This window comes from Bactrocera latifrons, unplaced genomic scaffold (genome assembly GCF_001853355.1).
Source record: "Bactrocera latifrons isolate USDA-ARS-PBARC rearing strain unplaced genomic scaffold, ASM185335v1 scaffold_167, whole genome shotgun sequence".
NCBI lineage: Eukaryota > Metazoa > Arthropoda > Insecta > Diptera > Tephritidae > Bactrocera > Bactrocera latifrons.
This window is the reverse complement of record NW_017535152.1, coordinates 333,821-359,127: the sequence shown is the minus strand read 5'-3', so window position 1 is coordinate 359,127 and position 25,307 is coordinate 333,821. Positions and strand designations below refer to the sequence as shown.

General features: G+C 40.1%; 1 protein-coding gene across 1 annotated transcript in view; it reads right to left on the bottom strand.

Moving 5' to 3' along the window:
- Positions 1-434: 434 nt before the first annotated feature.
- Positions 435-25,307, bottom strand: part of LOC108966623 (cadherin-related tumor suppressor) — a gene marked incomplete in the record, with an annotated part of 299,387 nt that continues 274,514 nt past the window's right edge. Inside the window, 2 exon segments of the mRNA XM_018929619.1 lie at positions 435-3,763; positions 3,832-9,232. Coding sequence (XP_018785164.1) covers positions 1,000-3,763; positions 3,832-9,232 — 8,165 coding nt within the window.

Sequence of the window (25,307 nt, the reverse complement as noted above, 5' to 3'; positions counted from 1 at the left end):
TATTTTTATAATTTATAATTTTTATTTCTATAACTCATAAGTACGCAAGCAAATCTTATGGCAAGATTTCATTTGTATAAAATTTCTATTTTTTTTTAAATACATTACAAAAAAAACTATTAATAAATGCATATAATACATATGAGCCTTGTAATTACTTTTAATATAGCACACAAAACACTTTACATTTATGCCGCGTAGTAAAATAATTATTTTTTAAAGTTAAAAGCTACTGTTAATTGGTTACTAAGTCTAAATTAATTAAATTATTGCTTAATTGCTCATAAGCCTTCGAGACTAACCAATAAACTAACCGATAAACTACCTGTATATGCTAGCTAATAGGTTAGGATACAAGCCTTGATACAAGGCGATAAACACAATTGGTCTTAGTGCAACGTTTAATTACATATATGCGCTCAAATAAATAATGCTAAGGAAATTACGTACAAACTAGCACTGTGTGTGTATGTGTGTGTGTGGTTCGAATGAATTGCTTAAACTAACTGCTAACTAACTGAGGCAATAAATGTGATGTGTACAGATGATGATTCGCACGAATATTTGGCAGTAGGAGTAAAGAATGAATATTTAAAAAATAATTTATAAATAATTGCTGTACATTAAGCTTGATTAAAGACTCAGATTAATGCCAAGTAGAGACTCCACTTGTTATAATATGTGCTATGGATCTATTGGAAGACGCTAAACTTGTTTAAATAATTTTAATTTAATTTTAGTGTTCGTTGCAAATCTTAATATTTATAAGTTTCGCTTATACAGACATGGCATACAGCAGTCAGACCTAAATATAAGTGTCAGCGTTCTTCTGAAAATGCTAGTGAATGGCAGCTGGCAGAAGTACTAAAAGTAAACTAAACAAATAAAAGGCTAAAACGGTTAAAACTACATAAATACACTAAATCACGTATTTAGCTTTTCCCTCACTACGCTTTGTGCTGACAGGAAACTTTATATCCTTAAACTATGCTAGGCTCCCTATACATATTCTTCGGAGTTCTTTTGCGTATTACCCGGCATGCATAGTGTCGACTGTAACTGTTGTTGCTCGCCCACCGCATCCGGCAGCTCTGTAATGTCTTTAATAACACCCATTAAACTTTCGAAATTCGGTCCCCAGTTGAGCAGATAGTTCCAGCCCAGACTCGGTTGCGATGGTGAGCCCGGTCCATTGAGTTGTCGATAAATACCGCCCATGCGTGTTGAGATGTCATCATCGCTGGCGACTAGAGTGCTGAGTGAGCCACGAAAGGACGAATCGAAGCCGTCGTATGAATGTGGCGGCATCGGCGGTACTTTACCCATGCTCGGACCTACGCCATCACCGCTCATTGCACGACCGCCAGCGCTGCGATCGGGACGATCGTCGGGCACTGTTTTGTTTGTTGGATATTTTGCATCCCCATTCAGACTGTTGTTGTCATATTCGATTTCCGAACATGTGAAACTATCGTTGCCACTCTCATCCGTTGATGAAGAGCTATGCGCATCAACATCGGCATTGTGTAGACCACCGCCGAGCGCTATATGATGAGCACCGCCTGGCACACGTGGTGCTTCGCTACTGGATGAGACAGCGTCCAGTGTTGAAACTAAACTCGATGTGCGCGGTCTGACATTTAAACGTTCGATCTCTTCGGCGGTGAGGCCGATGGGCGCCTGTGCTGGTGACTGCGTTGAAACTCCGGGCTTTTGTCGACTTGCGCTGGAACTCTGCCCGGATAGTTGTGACATAACTGGACTATTTAGACTACGTTCGCTATTGCTGTGTAGCGCATCCTTGCCGACACCGCCCGAACTGGAGGTGGTTGCGAGCAGTGCGCTTTGCAACGGTTTACCGGAGATGTCATGCAGTGTTAATATGCGCGGCTGCTGTGAACTCAATTCGGAGCTGGGTGAGAGTCGCGCCAATGGCGTACTTTGATGTGGACGTGGTGTACTTGAGGGTGGTGGTGGTTGACTAGTTTGTGGCGGCACACGTGGTACGAATGGTCCACCAACACCGATGCCGTGACGTGGTGAGTGCCGGTGCTGTTGTTGAGCGGCCGTGGCTTGGTGTTTGTGATGTGTGTAGGATGCGACTGGCGCCGGTGTAGCTTTGTATTTGCGTACGCCACCAGCCTCACGATAACCCTTATAATGATAGACGATGTCAATGTCAGATGGCGCTATTGAACTGGCGTTCTCCAAGTCATAATGTTCTGGATACTCTGAACCCAGATCAACCGAACTGGTATGATCGTGGGGATGATGCGCTTGACTGGGCGGCGGTATCGGTGGGTGATGTTCATCTCGTAATGGCGGACTCTTGCTAACCACCTCTCTTTCGATTATATCCGGGCGTTGTGGTCGCTGTTGTTGATGTTCATTAGAGTTGATTTCACGTTCCTTAAACTTCTTCGAAATCAATTCGGGTCCGACCATATGATGGCCGCCGACACCGCGTATCAAGTCACCACTGTCTACATGATAGCTGACTGGACCATCGCCGGCATGCACACCCCTGCCGCGGGACAAAACATGGTCTGCTTGATTCTGGGATGCTGCAGCTCCACCGCTATGTTTCAATTTAAAACCGGGCACGCCACAACTTAGACTGCCGATCTTCTCCTGCTTGCCACGGAAACGGTAAATTACATAGGAACCCAAAATGGCTACAACGAGTATCACAAAGAAGACAATGACCAGTGTGATGCCTATGCTGACGGGATCGGAGGCTTGCGCCGCACCAATGCCCAAATCACCGCTACAGCCGAGCGCAACTTTGCCGCGTATCAGTACATCGCTGAAAACGCTTCCCGAGCCGTTAAACGGTTGGACTTCATTATTGATGGTAAAGTTGGCAATGCAACCCTCGTAGCTGTTCGGTGCGTTATCCTGTGGATAATGTTCGCGTCGCACGCCAGCTATAGATAGCACCGTTAAATATGGATCGAGAAAGTCGTGCACGCCAGCCGAATCGAGTTCGTCACCAACTTTATTACCATCAATAAGCAAACGTAGCACACGGTTCGATGTGTACAAGGTAAGATTATGCCATTTGCCGTCATTCAGTTTGTCCGGCTTCTGTATGGTCATATTCACGACGCTGTTCTGCTTGGAATAGTAGACTAACTTGCCGGCTTTCAGCTCAACTGCGGTGTACTGTTTGTTGGTTGCGGCAAAGAGCAGCAAACCGTCTTCTTTGTAGGTGCGAAAGATAATGCTAACGGTTTTTGGTAAATCCATAACTTGCGCCAATGCAGTGATATTGTCACTATTTACGGTAAATCTTCTGCGACGTGCGACATCATATGACCATATATTACTGGCGGCATACAAATTGTCCAACAGCTGCATGCGTCGGTGCTTTTCCGATATTTTGAATTCCACGAAGGCGCCATTCGTAACCGTAATCGGTTCCAAGGAGCTGAAGCAATCGGGTGAAAGCAAACTGGCGCCACATTGGCACATCGCTGTATGCCAGCGGTCCATGCAGGTACCAAAATCTCCACAGAGCGATAACGCCGGATCGTTAGGCGCACTTTGCTGACATGGACCGCCATTGGTGTTGCGATTGCAGGTGGGCAGCACGTCACGCTGTTTTAGCGGATTACTCATGTTCAATGGTCGCCCGTTCACGGATACGCTGTGCACGCACCCAACCAGATCATCTGAATGTATCTGACCCGGACGATCTAGAACTGGGTCCGCCGTTGCAAGACCACCAATAAGTAGGGGTTGCTTGTTGAAGTTCAAGGTACTGCAAAAGAGTTATAAAATATAATTAATAAAGTTATTTAATAATTTGAAAAATGTAAATAAATTTACCCAATAGGTCCTACATCCTGAGCATAGCAGCTGGCATCGCCAGGTCGGCATTCCTCGCATGCATCACCATTTTCCGAGCACTTAGCCACACTTAATGACATGACACGTCCATTGCGTGTAGCTGTGACCTTATGCCACTTGCCATCAGCCAAACTTTCCATGCTATTGACACCCACAACCACCGTTGTTATTGCAGTACGCGTGCCACCAAACGAAAAGAAAGCCTTTCCTTTCACAATCTCTATCGCCACGAAGTCGGAACGTCCACCCGTTTGCATGCCGTAATTATAGAGCAATAAACCGTCCGGTTTCGTTGTAGCGAATATGATTGAAATGTCATTAGTAGCGGCATCCAAAGCTGGAAACGACATGTAAGAGAGTTCCTGAAAACCGAAGGTTGCGCGCTCACAATGCCGTCCATAACGACCATCAACGCAACTGCACTTGTAACCCGGTTTTAAGCTGACGCATTGTCCGCCATGCAAGCAGGGATTTGGGCGGCACGAGTCGGACACATGTTCGCATTGATTTCCGCGATAACCCGGCCGACAGAGGCAAAAGAAGGATGCGCCGTCTGGACTGTGCATGCAGGAACCGCCGTTACGGCACGGATTGCTCGTACATACGTCACCACGGTGTAGTTGGCAGTTTTTACCGTCACGGTTTGGCGGACAAATACACTGAAAGTCATAGGCAATGCGACGACATTGCGCATTCGCTTCGCAGGGATTAGGCGAGCATGGATCCTGTTGCTTGTCGCACTGCTGTCCGGTGTAGCCGTCGGGACATTTGCAGCTGTAATCGTGCGAAACGCGTGGGCCACTGAAAATCAACGACGGACTATCTATTATGTTCAATGAGTGCGTGTCGTGCACTTGAATCTCTGCCGAGCACATGCCACCATTTTCACAAGCATTGCTGGCAGCCGAAGTGCATGGACTGTAGCCGATAATTACGCCACCGTTTGCTTGCAACAAACGTTCAATCGAATCACGTTTCTTACTCACACGTTCCAGTATATAGCGCGGTGTACGATAAGCTAGGTTCGAGCTACGTACTGCTAGTATGAGCTCCAAGTCGCCGTCTTCATCGCCTGTATTGCGCATGCTATACAATATGAGCTCATCACCAGTGTCCAAAGCTGATTTGATTAGTTCCACAAAATTGCGATAGTGTGTGGCTAGGAAGAATTCAGCCATCATTTCACGGACCAATATAGTAACGGATTGCGCTACGGCAGCACTGTCAAAGTTTTGGAAGCCTACAGTGACCGTCGACACTACGTCGTTATGTTTACCATCATTACCGGATATGGTGTATGAATAACCGTTGACGGCGGTCTTCTGTGTGGTGTACAAGTCACAAGCACTTGGTATGGTAAGTATGCCTAATGGACTCGATTGTGCATTCGCCAAAATCTTGCATCTGTAATCGCCAGTTACATCTGGATCATTAGGATGCACATCCGCTATTTTACCGATGGCAATTGCATTGTTGTATGTGTTGAGCAGCACGTGTACCATACGTGGCGTGGACGGACTGTCATTCTGGTCGAGTACTTTAACTGTAAGCACGTGTTGTGCGCGCTGCTTTGGTTCACCATTATCTTCAACCTCTATCGCAGCTTCTAGCGTTGGTGTAACTTCGCGGTCATAACTCTTTGTGGACCTTACCAGACCCGAGTGTTTGTCGATGGCCAGGAATGATTTATGCTTACCACCGACGAGATAGTAAGTGAAGGGTCCACCGTTCGGTGGCAGATCCGGATCACTTGCGGATAATGTCATAATTGAGGTGCCGGCTGGCTCATTTTCCGATATGTAACCAATTAGACCATTGGTTGCAAAGGTTGGACCGTTATCGTTTATATCCTCTAGTTCGATTTTAACTGTTGTTGTGCCAGTTTGTGGTGGCACACCGGTATCGATTGCGCCCACAACCAAATTGAAGATCGGCACAGTTTCACGATCTAAAACACGCGCCGTCTCAATATCACCACTTTGTGGATCAACCTTGAATGTTTGGTTTAAATTTCCATTGATTATGGAGTAGCTGAATTGATTATTTTGTAGGCGTACATCTTTGTCGACGGCTTTGACGCTGGTGACCTTGGTGCCCACAGGTGCAGCCTCCGATATACGTGTTGTGTATAGTGATTTCAAGAACTCCGGTGGATCATTGCCATCCTGTATTGATATGATGACTTGCGCCTCGTCAGTGTCATTACCACGTATACCACCGTAATTCTTTGCCATAACGGTAAGTACAACACGATTTTGAGTCTCGCGATCTAGATGACGTGATACATACATAATGCCGGTCATGGCATTGATAGAGAAGCCTTTATCATTGCTTGAACCAACCAAAAGGTAATAGATTTTACCATCTTCGCCAGCATCTTTGTCTGTCGCCTGTATGGAGCCAACGGAGGTACCGACCTCGGCCGACTCGGATACATCGAAGTGGAAGACTGGTTGCACAAACTGTGGGTAATACTCGTTAATGCCCGTAATATGCACGATCACCATAGCGGTGCTGTGCATCGGCGAATCGGGATTAGCAGCCATTATCTGCAGATTGTAATCGCGTCGCTCCTCATAATCAAATGATACCGTGGAGACTATCTCGCCAGTGCTCGAATTAATCTTGAATAGGTTTTTACCCGTACCGCTGGTGATCGTGTAACGTATGATGGCATTCTTGGGTGAGTCCTTATCGGTGGCGTGTGCCTTGAACACGAATGTATTTGGTGCGCGATTTTCCGGTATGAAAGCGTGATATTCCGACTGATTAAACAATGGTGGATTGTCATTGATATCCGTTACTATAACTGTTAGCATAGCAACCGCCCTCTTGGGCTTGAAACCCAAGTCCTCCACTGTAATATTCAAATAATACTCTTGTATGAAATCGTAATCTAATGGTTTTAGTATGGTCACAGCGCCGGTGTCCTTGTTCATATTAAACTCTTGGCGTTCATTGCCGCCTGAAAAGTAATATGTCAACATGCCATTAGGTCCGTCGTCCTTATCGGAGGCAGTAACAGTTAGTATGGTGGAGCCAATTGGTTCATTTTCGGGCACTATAACTTGATGACTCAGCGCGTTGATCTTCGGTGCATGTTTGTTTTCACCAGTCATAATTATTGTGACACGCGTTTCGTCCGCTAACGGTGGCACGCCACGATCAGTGGCGCGTACTGTGATCAAGAACACAGTATTCGCCTTAACATTAAGTGGCTTCGTTACAGAAATCCAACCGTCGTGCTTGCTAACCGCGAAATAATCGGAGGCATTACTCTTCACCAGTGTGTAATCGATTTCGGCATTTACGCCGTAGTCGAGCGCATCCACTGCATGTACCTTGATTAGACGCAGACCACTCATTGCTTGCTCGGGCACGGGTGCTAGGTAAGTAGCCTTTTCAAACTTTGGTGGATTATTATTGGCGTCAACGATATTTATGTTAACTAAACATTCCGAGTTTAGCGGTGGCTTGCCATTGTCTGTGGCCAACACGATCATCGTGTACATATTTTCCGGTGAGGTTTCAAGTTGCGAATGCTTGTACTTCATGCTACGTTTACTTAAGATCTCACCTGTGGCCGGATCGATGGTGAATAAGTCGGATGGCTGTTGCAGTGAATATGAGATGAGTGAATTCGGTCCTTGCTTATCACGATCCGTGGCAATTACTTGTCCAACAAACGTAACAGCGCGTTGTAGTTCGGGGAAGTTGAAACTGTAATAGCTATGCTCGAACTCCGGTGCATTATCATTTTGATCCTGTACCGTGATAGTGATGGGAGTTTCTGAGCGCCAAGCACCATCAGAGGCGACGATTTTCAGCAGATACTCGTCTTGCTGTTCACGATCCAAATAGCCGGCGACCGTAACATTACCACTGATGGCGTCGATCTTAAATTTCTCACCCGGGTTCTCAGTAAAGCTGTAAGTAGCATTTGCATTTACGCCAATATCCAAGTCCGATGAGGTCACTTGTATTACGAAGCTGCCAATATTTGCATTCTCCGTTACATTAACGGAAAAGAGACGTGTAAACTTTGGTGGATTATCATTTTTATCCAAGAGCGTAATTTGTACTGTCGCCGTGCCGGTAAGTTGTGGCATACCTTGATCCACTGCTTCCACCAATAGCTCATACGCGCTAATCTCTTCGCGATCTAAGCGCATTGTGGTATAAATTTCACCCGAATCGGAGTCAATCTCGAATGTGCCCTCAAAGTCGTCAGCAAGCCGATAGGACAGTTCACCATTATCACCCGAATCGCGGTCGGTGCCGTGTACTTTGACAATAAATTGTGGCGGCGGTTCTTCTTCTAGTATCTCCGCGTAATAGGTCATCTTATCCATAACAGGCGCATTATCATTGGCATCGGTGACATTGATGGTCAACAACATAACGCTGCGCAATCGCGGTTGATCCGAGTCCGAGGCTTCCACCCATATCTCATAAGTATGCGCAATTTCATAATCCAAGCCGTCTTTACCGATTGTCACGACGCCCGTATTCGCATCAACATGTACCGCTTTACCAATATTACCACCAGCAATGGCATACTTAATATTACCCGCAGCAGTCTTCTTCGGCGACTCGGCGTTGATAGTGGTAATAACCTTGCCTTCACGCACATCCTCCGACAACATGAATTGTTTCGTGGAGATGGTTGCGAATACGGGAAAGAGCATGCCCGGCCGTATCAATACAGTGAGATCCGCACTGGATGATCTCGACTCAGTACCCTGATCCATGGCATGCAAAACTATGCTGTAGATCGTGTCGAAGCTCGTATTTTCACGCGCACCCAACGGCATCTTCGCCTTAATCACGCCACTCTGCGTATCAATGCTGAACTTATCGATATCCTTGCCACTTATATTGTAGGTTATAAGCGCATTGACGCCATCATCCAAATCTGTGGCTCTTGCGCCAAACACAAACTCGCCAGCCTTTATGCGATCCGGTACATTCACATTGAAACTGGCCGCATTAAAGTTGGGCGTATTGTCGTTGACATCTAGCACCGTGATGGTCAGATTGACTGCGCTGGCACGTGGCTCTGTGGCCGAACTGTCTTGCGCCATCAGCGTCAGATAATAGACAGCAGTCTCCTCGCGATCCAGCATGGTGGCCGTTGTGATCTCGCCCGTTTCCGAATTGATTTGGAATCTGTCGATGTGCTCGCCCAGCAGCGTGAAGCGCAGTTTCGCATTAGCGCCGCTATCTTTATCCGTAGCCACGGGTTGCAATACCTTCGTGCCGGCGGGCAAGTTCTCCCGCACGCTGGCCAAATAGTAGGGACGCGCAAACTCCGGACTGTGATCATTCATGTCTTGCACAATGACGCGCACTATGCCGGTGCCGGTTAGCGGTGGCGAACCTGTAAAGTAGCAAGCAAACAAATAATCAGTATTGTTAGCAATTGCGTGTGGCAGCAATGCATAAAAAAATAATATTTTTTGGGCAAATCTTAGATAGCTTAGGAGCCAATGCGACGGATATGATTTGCATGACTTATTGCTGCTGGAATTACAACAAAATTGTGTGGTTTCTTGTAGCAACGCACTGTTCGAGTCTTAAGTGAAGAAATGCGAATTTAAATAGACCAAGCGGATACGCGCAAGGCAGCTTGTAGCACATGTAACTGCTAACGAAAGTATCATGGCTGCAACGAGATGCTCATTGGAGACAGTTGCGATATCAAGATAAAAACTGGGCCGCAACCGCGCGCTTGCCTTGCGGCCGGCGAAACAATACATTTTACGCGTTCTAATTTAACGAGCAAATTGAAATATTGCCATAAAAGGATGAGCTACCAACCGCAACGATTGGACAATATGCAAAATAAGCGGTGCACAAATACACACACGCAAAACCAAACACATGCGCACACGAAAAACACACACTCACGCATACATCCACCGACTCACTCACTCTCAGTATATGTAAAACATTCAAATTCTTGTAAGCCAGTAATCAGCTTTTATAGCTTTGTAGTTGTTGTTACATGCCTGCAGTGGATGGTGGTCCCTTTTGTTAGATGCTGATGTGATTTGCAGCACATTGGCGCGGGTGTTTTTAACGCTGACGTAGAAATCGCGTTGAGCTCTAATTAAACCATCCATGTTACCGGTAGCACGGTGGTGCCAAAAAAGGGTTGCCGTGTTGTACATGCAATTTGCTATTGGCCGACAATGAAACGGTAAATCCCAATTGCTAGCTCTCAGCGCACATAACGGTCATGACAATTATGCATATTTTTTCTGTTATAGCAATATTTTTTATGGCTAACAAGCGAATGCGCTTTGTAATAGAAATTTGTTGCAGAAGCAACTCTGTAATATGGAGTGGAGGTACAGAAGTAAAATATAGTTCATTGCAATTTTTTTTCTATTATTCCATTATATATCAAGATCTTATATTTTAGTATAGTTACGTTAAGAAATCGAATCTAATAGAGATCTCACTTAGACAGCTTAGAACGCCAGACCGTTGTAGTAGCTAAAACTTCTGTATGATAGCACCGAGTCTTCTTGTCTCCTTGCAAAGGCTGGATAATAGATGAGGAAGTGTTTGGCTGTTTCCACGTTACCTTTCTCTTTACAACTTTGGCAACGAGCATTCGACAAGATTTTTAGCCTTACTCTAAGAATACCTATTCTACAGCGCTCAGTAAGCATGCTTAAGATTGAGGTAGGATGAACTTTGCTAAGAGCAAGTAGTACAGTTTTGCCACTCAACTGTCGTAGTGAATGCTCGTCGCCCTGACAGAGTCTATAGTGGTTTAGGCGCCTAAAGATAAGATCGATGGAGAGCTCCTTACACGAAATTCCTTCAATCCTCCCTTCTAGCTTCGACATATCAGCGACTCCTCCCCAACCACAAATCTCTCGCTGCAGCTCAGATATCAGATATAGTTTGAGTTTTTACATTTAGATGCATTTTATTATTTTAGGATAAGTGTAATGCGATGTAGTTATGCTTCTGGGTATACAGTTACAGTCGCAGGACAATACTCAGTGATCTGCGGTCACGGATAAAAGAAAGGAAACTTGAGCGGAGCCTCCCCGACGTATTCGGTTTAAGGAAACTTCTGAACTCGAATTGCAGCGTATATTCACCTGAGATGCCGCTGCGCCCGTCGGTTATAAAACAAGCGCCTACATATAGAAATGTGTACAAAATTTCACACTACTCGCCTAATGAGGTTATGTTTGGGACCCGCCATATAGAAACAACACCCAATGCAAAAGAGACAACTGCTTCGAATAACCAAACCTTACAACTCTCATCCTTCCCGCCCTGGTATAAGCTGCAAAGGCATGGACATTGACGAGATCTGATGGGTCGGCTTTAGAAGAAACCACAGTATCACGACGATAACAAGATCGGACTGGTTACATTTCATATTTGCTGTAATTGGAAGGCATCTGCTAAGGTCTGACTTTTTAGTTAAGTGTTTGTTCCTTCTGAATATCACAGCATTCAAAGAAGAGATCTTACTATAGTTGTGGATACAGAAAAGCGGATAGAGATGTCATGCGACTCATGCCGAGATTCAACCTGACTGCGGACCTTCAAATAGCTCAGTCACGAAAAGAGCTCATGGATGCCGGGCGTCCTCTGGTATGATAGCCTTACTTGCGTAGCGAGACTTTCCCAACAATAAGACAAAAAAACAATATCCTCGAATAACCAAACTCTACAAGTCTCTCATCCTACCTATCGTACTAAGTGATGCAGAAGGATGGACATTGACGAGATCTGATGAGCCGGCTTTGGAAGTGTTCGAGAGAAAGTTTTTGCGGAAGATTTATGGTCCCTTGCGCCTTTGCAACAGCGAATACCACAGTCGATGGAACGATGAGCTGTACAAGACATACGGCGACAAAGATATTGTTCAGCGAATCAAGAGACCGCCGCTACGCTGGGTGGGTCATGTTGACAAGATGGACGAGAATACTTCAGCATTGAAACTGTTGGAAGCAGAGGAACACAACGGCCTTAACTCTGCTGAAGAAGAATCTGCCTGCATTAGATATCTCCAACTGGCGTCAAATAGCGAGGAAAAGAACCGACTGAGGCGTTGTTGTAAACTCGGCTATAATCGCCTAAGCTGTTTTCACGAAAGTAAAGAAGAAGAAAGATGGATTAGTACTAAAGAAAGCAGATTAATCTACAGGGTGTATTTAAAAATTGAAAACGGAGTTGAAGTAATGCATAAATATTTAATAAACTCATAAATATTTTAAAAAGAGACAATAACGAAATTTATATAAATAACAATATTTTAGGGAGTAAATATATGCAGCAATGCATGTACATATATATAAACTTCGCAGTGAGCGCTTATGGTCACTAAGCAACTGGCGAGAACTCAGCACTGATAGTTGATCACGCACGATCACCGCGAATGCTTTGCGACGAGTAGGGAAAATAGAGGCGAATAACTACGAAGGTTCAGTTTTTCTAAACACAATTTAGCTAAATTCACGGCGTAAGCTTGGACGGGTGGGTTGAGATCAGATTTATCCAAGGGCGCGAGTCGCAGTTTTTCACATACACCAAGGCACCACGCATGCGTGCTCAACACGCACAACTGTAGCTGCTGCTGCTGCCCACAAACCACTGCAGGTGCTGGTGCAGACGCGGTCCACTGGTAGTTGCATGCCTGGTGCGTTTGCGTTCGCGTTCGTTGAGATGCGCGATCAGCGCAGAAGGCGCAACTAATCGAGCAACGACTGAGTGTCGGGAAAAACGCTTGTTAGGCGCTCCACAAATGTTGCAAGCAACCCAAACAAAAATGCGCTGGGAAGCGATGTGTCGACAACTGAACAAACTAAGCAGAGTTAGAGGACAATTGCTGGAGCTACGGTGGTGTGTTGGAGAGAAGCGGCGCTGGTATTTGAGCGTTTCGTGCAAACGAAAGCAAGCAAAAGCAATAACAGCAAAATAAAAAAAAGACAAATAGTTGCTGAGGTGTCGTGCGAATGCTGAATGGTTGCTGGTTTGGTGACTGTGAGGTGGGCTGCAGCGCGCCTTGCTTTGCCGCTGAAAAAAAAGTTGCGACAATGAAAGCGTCGCGCGCGCTTGAATGCTTGAAAGCCCAGATGCCTGAGTGCCTGCGCCCGTTGAGTGGCTGAGTGGCTGGCATGTGTGATAAATCTCGTTCGAATTTCTTTTTATGCAGCAGGACAAATAAAAAGCTTGTTAGACGCTGAATGCTTGTAAAAAAAAAACGGGCGCGCGCAATCACACACACGCGCGCGTAGACAACGGCGCACACTACTACTGGCTGGCTGTGCTTGCGCGGTAACAAAAGCAAAGTAAAATGCTGGAAATTGTTACGCATCGGAATGGTGTTTACAATGCTGTTACGGCAATTACAACAACAGCAACAACAACAGCAACCTTCCATAAACGCCTAGCAACATTGTAGCAATAGCGTAGATGACGACGACGAAGACGACGACGGCAAACAATCGATGGCAGCGCGCATTGCGGTTTATCGCCCCGCGCTGCCGTTAGCTGCCACCATGCCACGTTGCGCCTAGGCATTGTGCAACAGCACGAAATCAAGCGCACATCTTCAGCATCTTCTCGCTAACTAAGCAGCAATTTACAAGCTATAATTCGTGTTGCCTGTTGTGACTCCACAACAGCTTACCGCAACGTACGCGCATGCGCTTATCTATTTCCCTTCTTTGCCTGTGCGTCGCTATGTTTCGCGGCTTGCATAGTTTTATCGAAATCCGCGTCGCGCCTTTAGTTTGTGGCACACGCGCGCGCACATGCTACTTACAACCACTACGGTCGCCGCGCCACCGCTTATTGTTATGGCTCTTCCCGTTGTTGCTAGTTTAGTCGTTGTTGTTGCCGTTATGCATCCTGCGCGCAGCGCACATATGATTTTTGTTTGTGGCACAACAACAATGTATGTAGACAACAATATAACAAGTCGGCGGTGTGTGACAACGTTGCATGATATTCTACACCTTGACTTTGGCCACCAGCAGGCGGTGGTGGCGTTCGTCTCGTCTTCGTTGACTATAACGACTATCAAAGCGGCACACAATGACGCATCGTCGTCGCCAAACGAGCGCATGCACACTCGAACACTCGGTGGTGCGCGCATTTGTGGCAAACCAAAGTTGCAAACACTGCATGCAACTATTACTGTTGATTAATGTTGTTGTTGTTACATATGGTACGTTTGGTGTTTTGTTGGCTGCTTTGGGGCGAAATTGTTGAACGATTGGCCAATTTAATTGTAATGATTGTTGTTAGCGGTGAGTATGCTTAGGTGGACGTAAAATATGTCCACGCACATAATCAGCAAAGTGGATGCGCACAAAAGTTCGCAACGATAAGAAGGTTCAAAATTAAAAAAAAAAAAAATTTGCAATAAAATTAAAAATTTTCGTAAAAACTTTTTTTAAATCGTAATTTTTGTTTTTAGATTTTCATAAAAAACTTTTTTGGAAATTTTCGTAAACATATTTAAAAAATTGTTTTTATATTATATTTTCGTAAAAAAAATAATTTTTTTTTAATTTTTCGTAATTTTTTTTTTTATTTTCGTACAATTTTTTTTATTTGAAATATTATTAAATTATTTTCGAATTTTTTTTTAAATTTTCGAAAACATTTTTTTTTTAATTTTCGTATAAAAATTTAATATTTTTCTTAAAAAATTTTAAGTCATATTGGGTCGGCAAAAATCAATGCTGAACCTTCCCGGAAAGGGCTCACTGGAATTAAGTATCAGAGTATTACGACGATGGCAAGGGTGGACTAGTGACAGTTCAGTTCATCCCTTTTGTAATTGGAAGGAATCTAGCTAAGGTCTGACTTTTAATTGTGAAGTTTGTTGTTTTTCAATATCACAGCATTCAAAAAATAGTTACTTTTATAACTGGGGATACAACAAAGGCTGGATCGAGGTGTCTTGCAATGCCAACCGAAATTTAATTTGGTTGCGAACCCTCAAATAGCCCAGTCGCGAACAGAGCTTACGAATACCTGCCGCCTTCTGGTATGATAGTCTGAATTGCCTAGCGGGGCGGACCTACTTTCTCCTTCACTCAAGAGTCAGAACAATCGAAAAAATAAGAAACTAAATTAGTCCGGATCCCCTGGTAAAAAAAAAACACAGAGAAAAGTAGTTGTTCCCAGAAGAGAGCAGAGTTTACAACGCGCTTGAAAGCAGCCAGCACAGAGACAGGAGCTAAGCTTAGACTAGGCGCAAGTCTGACACTAGCCCTGGAGCTAGAATTAGCCCTAGGAAGGCAACAAGATTAGCGGCAAAAGAACAAAACCCTATAGCTAAAGTAGGACTACAAAATAGGGAGGAAAGCAGATGCCAAAAGTTGACTTATGGCCAGTTCATTTCCTAAAGAGAGAATGACCTATTTTTAAAATCGATCATTCAGAGAAAACTAGGTACGTGGAGAAGCTTCATACTGCCTACTTGCTGAGGAGGTCAAATCGGCGACAATCAACAAATGGTGAGCTTACAAAGGAGCTCCAGGCTACCATTGAATGTGTGAAAACGGTTGTAGCCAATTTGAAGTTTAACCGCCAGCTGAATTGGTTAAGCAATCAGCCAAAAGCCGAAGGTAAAGAATGTGATACTCGCGAAATCATTCACTGATATAGACTAGAACTGCTGTATCATGATTGTGGTGGATGAGAGACATCCCAAAAGAAAAGTTTCTAGAGCTCAATGAAAGTGGGCGAAAGCAGCGCTAATAAATCTAGAGCTGGCTATGAAGCTAACCGATCTGGTACCAAGGCCAAATGAAAAATATTTCTAGCAGCGACTGTGGATCTATCGAACTCCAGGTATACCCTGGATAGACAGATAGATATTTATTTATTTCATGTACAATAAATATACAGGAAACAAGAGAAAAAAAAACAGCACTAGCTCGAGGCCATCAGCTGGTATACCCTGGAGCCCATTCAAGTCTAGCGCAAAGATAAAGATGCTGCCTACACCGTAAGAGGCGAACTCTTGTTAGGCCCTATTCCACATTAGTGTACTTGCATATGACATATAGCATGTATCTACACGCATCAGCGGTTTGCGTTTGTTGGTGTGCGTGGTGCGATAAGAAAAAATTAAATGCTTGTCATTGAAGTGGCAGCGTTGCCGGCTGCGTGCTGCGTGGTGTTGCAACCATAATAACAAGCTTTCATAGCCGGACATCATAAATGCGAACAAAAGCCAATGCAACAACCTATCGCTATTGTTGTTATTGTAGAAGCTATTGAATGCGAAGGCCATTAAATCGGATATGCTGCTAGGGAAATGTGTGCAGCGCAACGCCGTTTAATGATTAGTGGCGCGCTTTGTCCACGAGGACCTCAGAGGCGTGATGTGTTAGAATCTTGTCGCTCCGATAAAAAAAGAATTCCTACGATAAAATAGCAAATAGCAAACAAACATTTCCCTTGATTGTGAACGTTGTTCAATTATTTGAAGCGTGTCAAGGAAAGCATATGAGAACTGAGAGAATATAATAGGAATACCATTAACACATTATTTTATATATGTAATATTAAAATATTTTTATTTTTTTATTTTTAAAAGCAGAAAATTGATAATAACCTCATCAAAATTTGAAGCATTAAAATTCAAACTGTTTTCCTTCTTTTTTCTTGGCATTCAGGTATATTATATAGTATATGCGAATTAGACCCTCAGATTTAGAGATAATTACCTAAAATTTTGCACACGTTCTTTTCTTATCAAAAAGTTGCTAATTTGTCGGAACCAACTATATAGTATCACTATAGCATATAGCTGTCATACAAACTGAATTATCTGAATCAAGTCTTTGTATGGAAAACTTTTTAATTTAGCGAGATATCTTTACAAACCTTAGCATGAGTTATGGACTCAAACCATGATCTAATATCTGAGGAAATCGTTTTGATCGGATTACTATAGCATATAGCTGTCATACAAACTGGAAGATCAAAATAAAGTTTTTGTACGAAAACTTGTCTTATTTGACGAAATATCTGCCAGAGCAACAGTACCATAACTGAAGAAATTTTATAGATCAGACCACTATAGCATATAGCTGCAATACAAACTATATAATCAAAAGTAAGTTCCTATATCGAAATTTCTTTTTTTGTGAATGGTTTTCTGGCTTCGTTGCAGACAAAGTTAACGGTTTTTATTGGTTTTTGCATTTTCTGAGAAAACTTATTTTTATACATCCATCGTAAATTATTATTTTTTGGCATAATTTAATATTTTTGTTTGAAATGTTATTTAACCTTAAAAACTCAAACCCTAGGCTGCCTTCCACTTCGTGTTCACAATTAGCCCATACATTATTTTTTCTTCTTGTTATATTATTTTCCTTTGTCAGTTAATTTCATCCTACTTTAAGCAGTATTATAGAGTCCAAAGTCCAACGTCCAAAATCCAAAATAAAAAAAAATATATTTTGAGGTTATGTTTATTTTTATTTTTGGCTATTATATGTTTGGAAGGCCAAGATTTAGCATCGCTTTAAAATCGCTCTATCGCAATCGTTTCTATAACACTTAAGACACGAACTTTTAACCTTAAACCTTAAAAACACACCGCTGGCTGCCACATATTATTCAAATATAGCTAATAAATTATAATTTTTTAATTTTCATTATACTACTTTCCTTTGTCAACGAGTTTCATTACTCAGTATTATAGAGCCCAAAGTCTAGAATCAAAAGTCCAAAAAAAAATATTTGAGGTTATGTTTATGTTTTTTGGTAATTCTGTGAATAGAAGGCTTTGAACGAAGATTAAGCCAGCATTTTGTGCTTTAAAGTCGCTCCAATTTCTAAAAGACTAAGGATGGCGAGTTGAATGATATTACAAAAGACTTAAGACACGAACTTTTTGTGTTCCAAATTTATAAAACAATTTAAATCGATTTTTTAATATACTCTGAAGCTGAAAATGCAACTATTAAAAAAAAAAATAACTAAACAATTTAAAATATACAATTTGTCTATATAAGATAAAATATATTCCAATAAAATTTTTTTTTAGTATTCTCACAAGTACACATTAGTATGTGTATAATGCATTTATATGTATAGTATCATAATATATAAATATTTTTCCAAGCACAGAAAAGCTTCGAAAAATATCTCAGACCTTCAACAATAACTATGTTTAACCGCTTCGCTGCACACTCGGCACTAAATAAACGACCGAAAGCCGACGAAATAAATGGTTGCATAAAATATGAAATCAGTAACCATCGATAACGCTTTACGACTTTACAGTTTAAATAAAATAAAGCATTTTATTGTTAAAATTACACGAAAGGTTGGCAGAGAAAGGCAGCAAGAGCAGACAGTAAAAACAACATTTGCTGCTAGCGAAAATTGCAACAGCGGACTAGACGAAGTGTACTCTGCCAAACTTAAATGTGCATGTGCGTGTGTAAGTACACGTGTTTCACTGCCTTTGGCCAACGCCAATCGCTTATCATATTTTAATATTTCTCGCTGCTTGCGAACATTGAATTGCATCGAAATATATATGAAATGCGATGGAAAATGGAAAATGAGCGCAAGCAGGCGGGGGACGAACGGACGCGCATGCGCAAATACTCGCGCATATTGCACCAGTTTATTGGCAGCCAAAGGCACATCAACATTTTTGTTGCCAATACGTTCAGTTTATGCTTGCTTTTGGCGCTTTTGGCTTTTCAAAGTATTCCTCCTGCTGTTTGCATTGCCCACGGCTGCTGCGCGTTGCTGTTGCTTACATATTTTACTAGCTGTTTATGCTYAGCTGCGGGCGCATTTGCATAGCAACTCCTTATGGCTGCCTTACTTTGTGTTTTCCTATGGTTTGGTGCATGGTTTTTTGGCTGGTCGACTACCTTACCCTGCCTTACTGGCTGATCGCCAGCTACGTATTTGGCACATAACCCCAAGTGCAAAATATAGCTAATGTAGGCTAGCAATTTATATTGGCTATCGACATGGAGCCAAGTATTTCTGTGTGTATGCGTGCGTGACTCAATGTCATACAGTGCGTATGTATGTGTGTGTGTGTGTATGCAGGCGTATTGGTTTGACTTACATTTCATTGCCAAAATACAGTTATTGATCTTATTACTATGGGCAATCATATAGCGATCACAGCCATTACGCATGCCATATGTGGCGGTTGTGGCAGTTGTGGCACAGCTGCGAGTCAACAGCACCATATTAACGAAACTGAGGTAAGTATTGGAGGACTGGTAGTGGGGAATTCCTTGTTTGTTGTGTTGAGTAAAGGTTTCGTTGGATAAATGTTATTTGATTATATTGAGGGTGAGATTTTCTAAATTTAACGAAAACATAAAACTTATAAATTTTTGTGCTATAATTGTAATTTTGTCTTCAAACTATGTTTCGTCATTATTTCATATGTTTGTTATTATTTAATATTTTTTGTCATAATTTAATATTTTTCGTTACTTTTTCTCACAATAATATTTATTGCCATACATTTTTTACCATAAATTATAATTTTTTTGTGCTATAATTTTTTCCATACTTTTTTGGCATAATTAAATTTGAGTCATAATTTTTTTGCTATAAATTATTATTTTATGGCATATGTATAATATTTTTGTTGTCATAGTTATCTTCTTTTCGGTAAGTAAACAGTATTTGATTATATAGAGGATTAGATCTTTCAAATTTTATGGAAACATGAATACTCAAAATTATAATTTTGTGTGCTATAATTTAATTTGTTTTCCATACTTTTGGCCACAGATTTGTTTTTGGCATAATTTGTTATTTTTGACTGACTTTTTTGCCATAATTTAATTTGAGCCATAATTTTTTTTTGCTATAAATTATTAGTTTAGCCACAATTTGATTTAAACCATCATTTTTTGCCATATATTATTATTTTTTGCACAATTTAATATTTTATTTCTTGCCATTTTTTAGCCATAATTTAAGTTTTACTTGCTTTTCAAATATGAAATTTTTCTGCATTAGTTTATAATATAATTTTTTGCCAGAACTTTTTATAACACAATTATTTGGCATGATCACCATCTTAGGTTGTCATGATTTTATTTCTTGCCGTAATAATGGTTGCCAAAATAAGTTTTGCTATAATTTTGTTAGTCCGAGGATGTTTTTTGCCATAATTTTTGTGTGTTACTTTCYTTTTGCCATAACTTTACAAATTTTTTATCAATCTACAATGCTAAATACTTCTGGATAAAAAACTTTTTGCCATAAATAGTTTATGCTCTTTTGAAAATTTGGTTCTAGATTTTGAGAAAAGCATTAACAGTTTTAAGGTAAAGCGCAGTCTACGCTGAAGAGATCTGGTAGTTATTCCGTTATTTTTTCCGTTTGTTTGGCAGAATTTTATAATTTTTTTTGGAATATTTTTAAATTGTTATCATAATTTTGTTTCTCGCTAAATAATTTTTTCCGTACTATTTTTTCCATAATCAGATGTACAAAACTGTTTTCTGGCATAACTTAACAGTTTTCCTTTAATTTTTTGTGCTATATTTTTTTTGGCAAATTTCTCTTTTTTTTTCAAATTGCAAAGCTAAATACTTGAAAAACACATACATATTTTTGCCATAATAATTTTTATCATAATCAAATGTTCAAAATGGTTATTTTTTTTGGCATAATTTAACAGTTTTCCAATTGTTTAATTTCTACCATAATTGTTTGTGCTATATTTTTTCTCAAAACTTAAAATTTTTTATTTCAAATTACAAAGCTTTTTACTTGAGAATAAAAAAAWTTTGGCACATACAGTTTATTTGCTTTCGAAAATTTGGTTCTTGATTTAGAAATTTCACAAGCCTTAACAGTTTTATGGCAAAGCGCAGACTGTTTCCAGAGATCTGGTATTTATTTCATTATTTTTTATATCTACCGTTAAGTATTTTTTATAACTTTTTTAACCATAATTTAAAATTAAATGCAGCAATTCAATTACAACAATAATAATTAAAATTAATTTAGAAATTTGAAATACAAAAAATAATCAATTTATTTAATTTGGAAAAAAGAAGARGCACACATCACTTTGAAAGACACTTTGTGCATGTCAAAAGCCATTCAAAGCTGTTTTCGTTCTTGATGTTGCTTTCAATCCACAGTGGTAGCATTTTCTCAAATTTTTAATTAAATGCCAAAAATTTTGACGCACAACGCTCACATAATTGCCAAAATGAGAAAATTCACGCTTTACTAGTTAGCGAGTCAAAATAAGGCCAAGGGAAGCCAMGCAAGAATGCCACGAAGCAAAACGCTTTACATATATTCCATTCAKATATATGTATATGTATSTGTGTGKCTGTGTGCGTTTGTGTCAAGAATGATGCATGCATACACACGCAACGATTTGCATGTGCTCACCGGAGCGCAACAAGCCAATGGTTGACGTTTTGCTAGTTGACAGCTGAAGCCAAACCCACAAGAAACAACAATAACAACAACATTATGAGACGAAGCAAAAACTTGCTTGAGTGTGTTTTTCGACTGTCTGCACAATGGTATAATGTGCAACAACAAAAATTAATGTTTTCATTCTTAAGCGTCTGCTGTTGTTGTTGTTGTCACTATGCTTCCACTCGTTTTGCCTTTCTTACATTTCACCACGATACACTAATTACATTAGGCCCGGCCCATTCGAGTATGCACGCACACAAATACGCAARCACTAGCGTTGTTGTTGTTGCCGTTGCAGCAAGACATGTTGGATTAATGTATAGTGATGGGAACGACACTTCTTGCATACGCTGCTGTTGTGCTGCCCTTCCTGTGCCATGCCAAGCTCTGCTTATGCTTTATGACAGCGAGCTAATAAAARGCAGCAGCAGCAACAACAACTCCACCGAATGTGTGCGTTGCACGAATTATGCAACTAWAGGGCGAAAAATTTATGATGCGAAAGAGGGAACAACAACAACTACCACAATAAGCGTATAAAAATGTTTTAATCACTCTAAGCGGCAGCTACCTTGGGCTGGCCAACTGCAGCTGTTGTTGCACCGTGTGGCAAATATCTGCACGTATGTGTGTGTGTGTGTTTGAAGTTTATGTTCTGCTTATTTCGCTGCAACTTTGCACAAAAATGGAAAATGGCGGCTTCGTATGAGGTGCAAAAYGATGACGAATCATAATTATGACAGCCCATCTGTTTGTTGTTTCATATTTTAATTCTTTTTGTTAAGTTAAATGTTTTTTTTTTGCACTTGTCTGCCTACATCGGCCATGTTTTGCATAATTTCACAATGCAGCCATATTTTGAAAGCTATTTGGCTGCAGTGATGTGTCATTCGAGAGCGTTAATGTGGCAACATGGTTGCGTGATAAGCGAGAATTTTTGACAAAATGAAGGATTGTGGTTTTTATGTACATATAAGAACTAGCGCTTAATGGCTAATCTTAGATAACGGTAAGAGTGAATTTAAAGTTTTTCTAAAAAAAAAGTGTTTAATTTTGATCGGCTAGTTTGTATGGCAACTATATGCTATAGTGCTTTAAGTAAAAATATATTATTTGTTGAAAAAAAAAGAGGATTAAAATTTTTGCCATAATTTTTTGCCATAATAATTTTTTAAAAATATTTTATTGCCATTAATACAATTTTTAAAACAATTTAATATTTTAGTCATCATTAGTCGTTTCCATGAATTGTTTTTGCCATAATTCAGTGATGGTTGAGTTCGTATGGTAGCTACATGCTATAATGGCCTAATCCAATTTTAGCGTTGCCTTAGGCAAAGCCAAATTTCTCAGAGATTATTTAACAAATAAAAAGTTTTTCATAACATATCGATGATTCCGACAAATAAGTAGCTCCTTAGGCAGAAAAGAACGTGTTCCGAATTTCAGATTGATATCTCAAAATTCTATTGAAAAATATCAACACCATCTGAGTAATAAGAGCTTCAATATATGTTAAAAATGAACTGACTGTGACTTTATCTTCATCTTCGACTCCGTTTTCATCTTCATCTTCAAATTGTTTTAAATAATTTAATTTTTTTATCATCGTTAAAAGTTTTTTCATAAATTATTATTCTTGCTATAAATAATTATTTTTCCATAATTTTTTTGTGACACAATTTAATTACTATAAAATACTCATTTTTGAAAAAATTTAATATTTTTGTCATCAATAATTTGTTTCATAAATTRTTATTTTTGCCATAATACTTTACCATACATTTTTTTGCCATAATATTAGTTTTGCCATAATTGCTTTCTTATTATTTGATAAACATAAACTTCCGGTTGTTGAAATAATTCACTATTTTTATCATCATTAAGTTATTTTCATACATTTTTTACCATAAATGATTATTTTTGCTTAAAATTTTTGTGCCATAATTTAATTGCCATAAACTACTACTTTTTTAAATAATTTAATATTTTTGTCATCATACATTTTTCTCATAAATTATTAATTTGCCATAATAGTTTACCATAATTTTTTTACTATAATTTTATTTCCATAAATTATTATTTTTGCCATAAATAATGTTTYTTGCTATAAATTTGTTTGCCATAATTTTTTTTGGTCATAACCACTACCAAAATTAAGTWTTTTGTACTATTATTTTGCCATAATTTTTACCATAATTTAACGTTTTATCATTATATTTTAATTTTTTATCAAATGGCAAATGAGAATGCTAAATATCATTTGATCTTCGTTTTTGTTCTAATAGAGATTTCCATTTACTCCACTACATGATTCAGATGGCCATTGGGCACTGTGCATATCGTTAGCAAGTATCAAAAAATAAATATGTCTTTGGAACCACCCTGTATTATGTAACGACATGTTATTTGTAACTTATACAATAATATTGGTTGTTGTTAMCAGCATTTTACATATTATTTAATATTTATTAGCAGCAAGAAGAGCCTAACCAGTCGAAGATTTTTGAAAATCGCGATAAATGGCGGAAAACTGGCCTCCCAATCAAGCATAGGAAATGTGTGGCGAGGAGAGCAGTGCTGCACAGCTGCGAATGCAGAGGTGCTAATAAAATCGGTGGCACCTAAGTGCATAGGCACCACAGTAGCATCAGCAACATTTCGCTCTACCAACAATGCCAGCAGCACCAGCAGCTTTGSAACATAACAGTTGTGTGACGGCATTTACAGTAGCTGCGCATATTTCGCTGCGGCAAACAAATATTTTCACATGAATTACGATTATGAGATGTGTGGATTTTTATTTTTGCAAGTGCGCTTTTGATATATGCTTAATATTTAGCTATACGCTGAGGTAAAAAATTCACCCGGCGTTTATCGCGAAGCACATACRACAACATTTCTGTGGAAAGAATTTATGTAAAAAAATATATTTTTTTGCTAAATCACTCGAAGTACTGTCCGAAAATATAAAAAATGCTGTTGCACCGATGGAAATCTCAAACAAAGCTGCCATATTTACAGTTTTTATAAGTTACATGCTTAGCAGRCGGCATGCCACAAAGTGCTTTCAAAAGAATTAGTGTGAGAAATATGAAGGAAACGGCATAAAAATGCAGCAAAGAAAAAASTCAAAAGCGGAAAAGACCAAATTCACACGTTGCCGCGGACGGCAAACAGCAAAAGTTTAAAACGTTTAGCGCTTATGAGCTTTATGGTCGCTTTTGTAAATTATTACTTATTTAGTTATACGTATATATAACGTATTATAAGTATAAAAAGTGTTCTCTCCATTGATTGTTGCGATGTGCGTCAAAGGGCGCCGACTTGTTGAATTCAAATGTTGCCCAGGTCCTGATCAATCATCAAGCATCAATTTCAGGCATCAAGCAGTCGGTTTTCGAGGCGCGATAATAGTCGCCATTGACGGTTACATTCTCATTGGCATCAGTTTTGAAGAAATATGAACCGATAATTCCACCGGCTTTCAAACTACACCCAACAGTTGTTTTTTCTGTATAAAATGGCCGCTCTTGAATCTCTTTAGGTGGCTCTTCATCCTCAATGCGGCAATTTAGCTTATTTACATACTGATATACATACGTACTTCAATAACGGGTGATCTTTTTGCAAAAAACTTGGATTCCTTAGATCTAGTAGCCGATCTTTCGGAGTAGCGRAAGAAAGTGTAAGGGTTGAAGTAAATTTTTTGTACTATAAAATTATCTCAAACCCAAAAATAAAGAAGATGTATTCTTCTATTCCAATAGACGACTATGGATGCTGTGTGAGAAATACTGAAAATTTTGATTTCTTGCAAAATGGCTACAGAGTGACTTAAAATCGAAATTATCATTGAAATCTTGTTTTTTCTCTAATTTCTTGAGACTGAAAGTCATGTGAAAATTACAAGTCGAAAATACAAGTAAGAAAATTTTCCTCACCGATACTGAAAACAGTATTGAAATGTTAAAAAAATTTGATATTAAAAAAATTAAAAAAAATTTAAT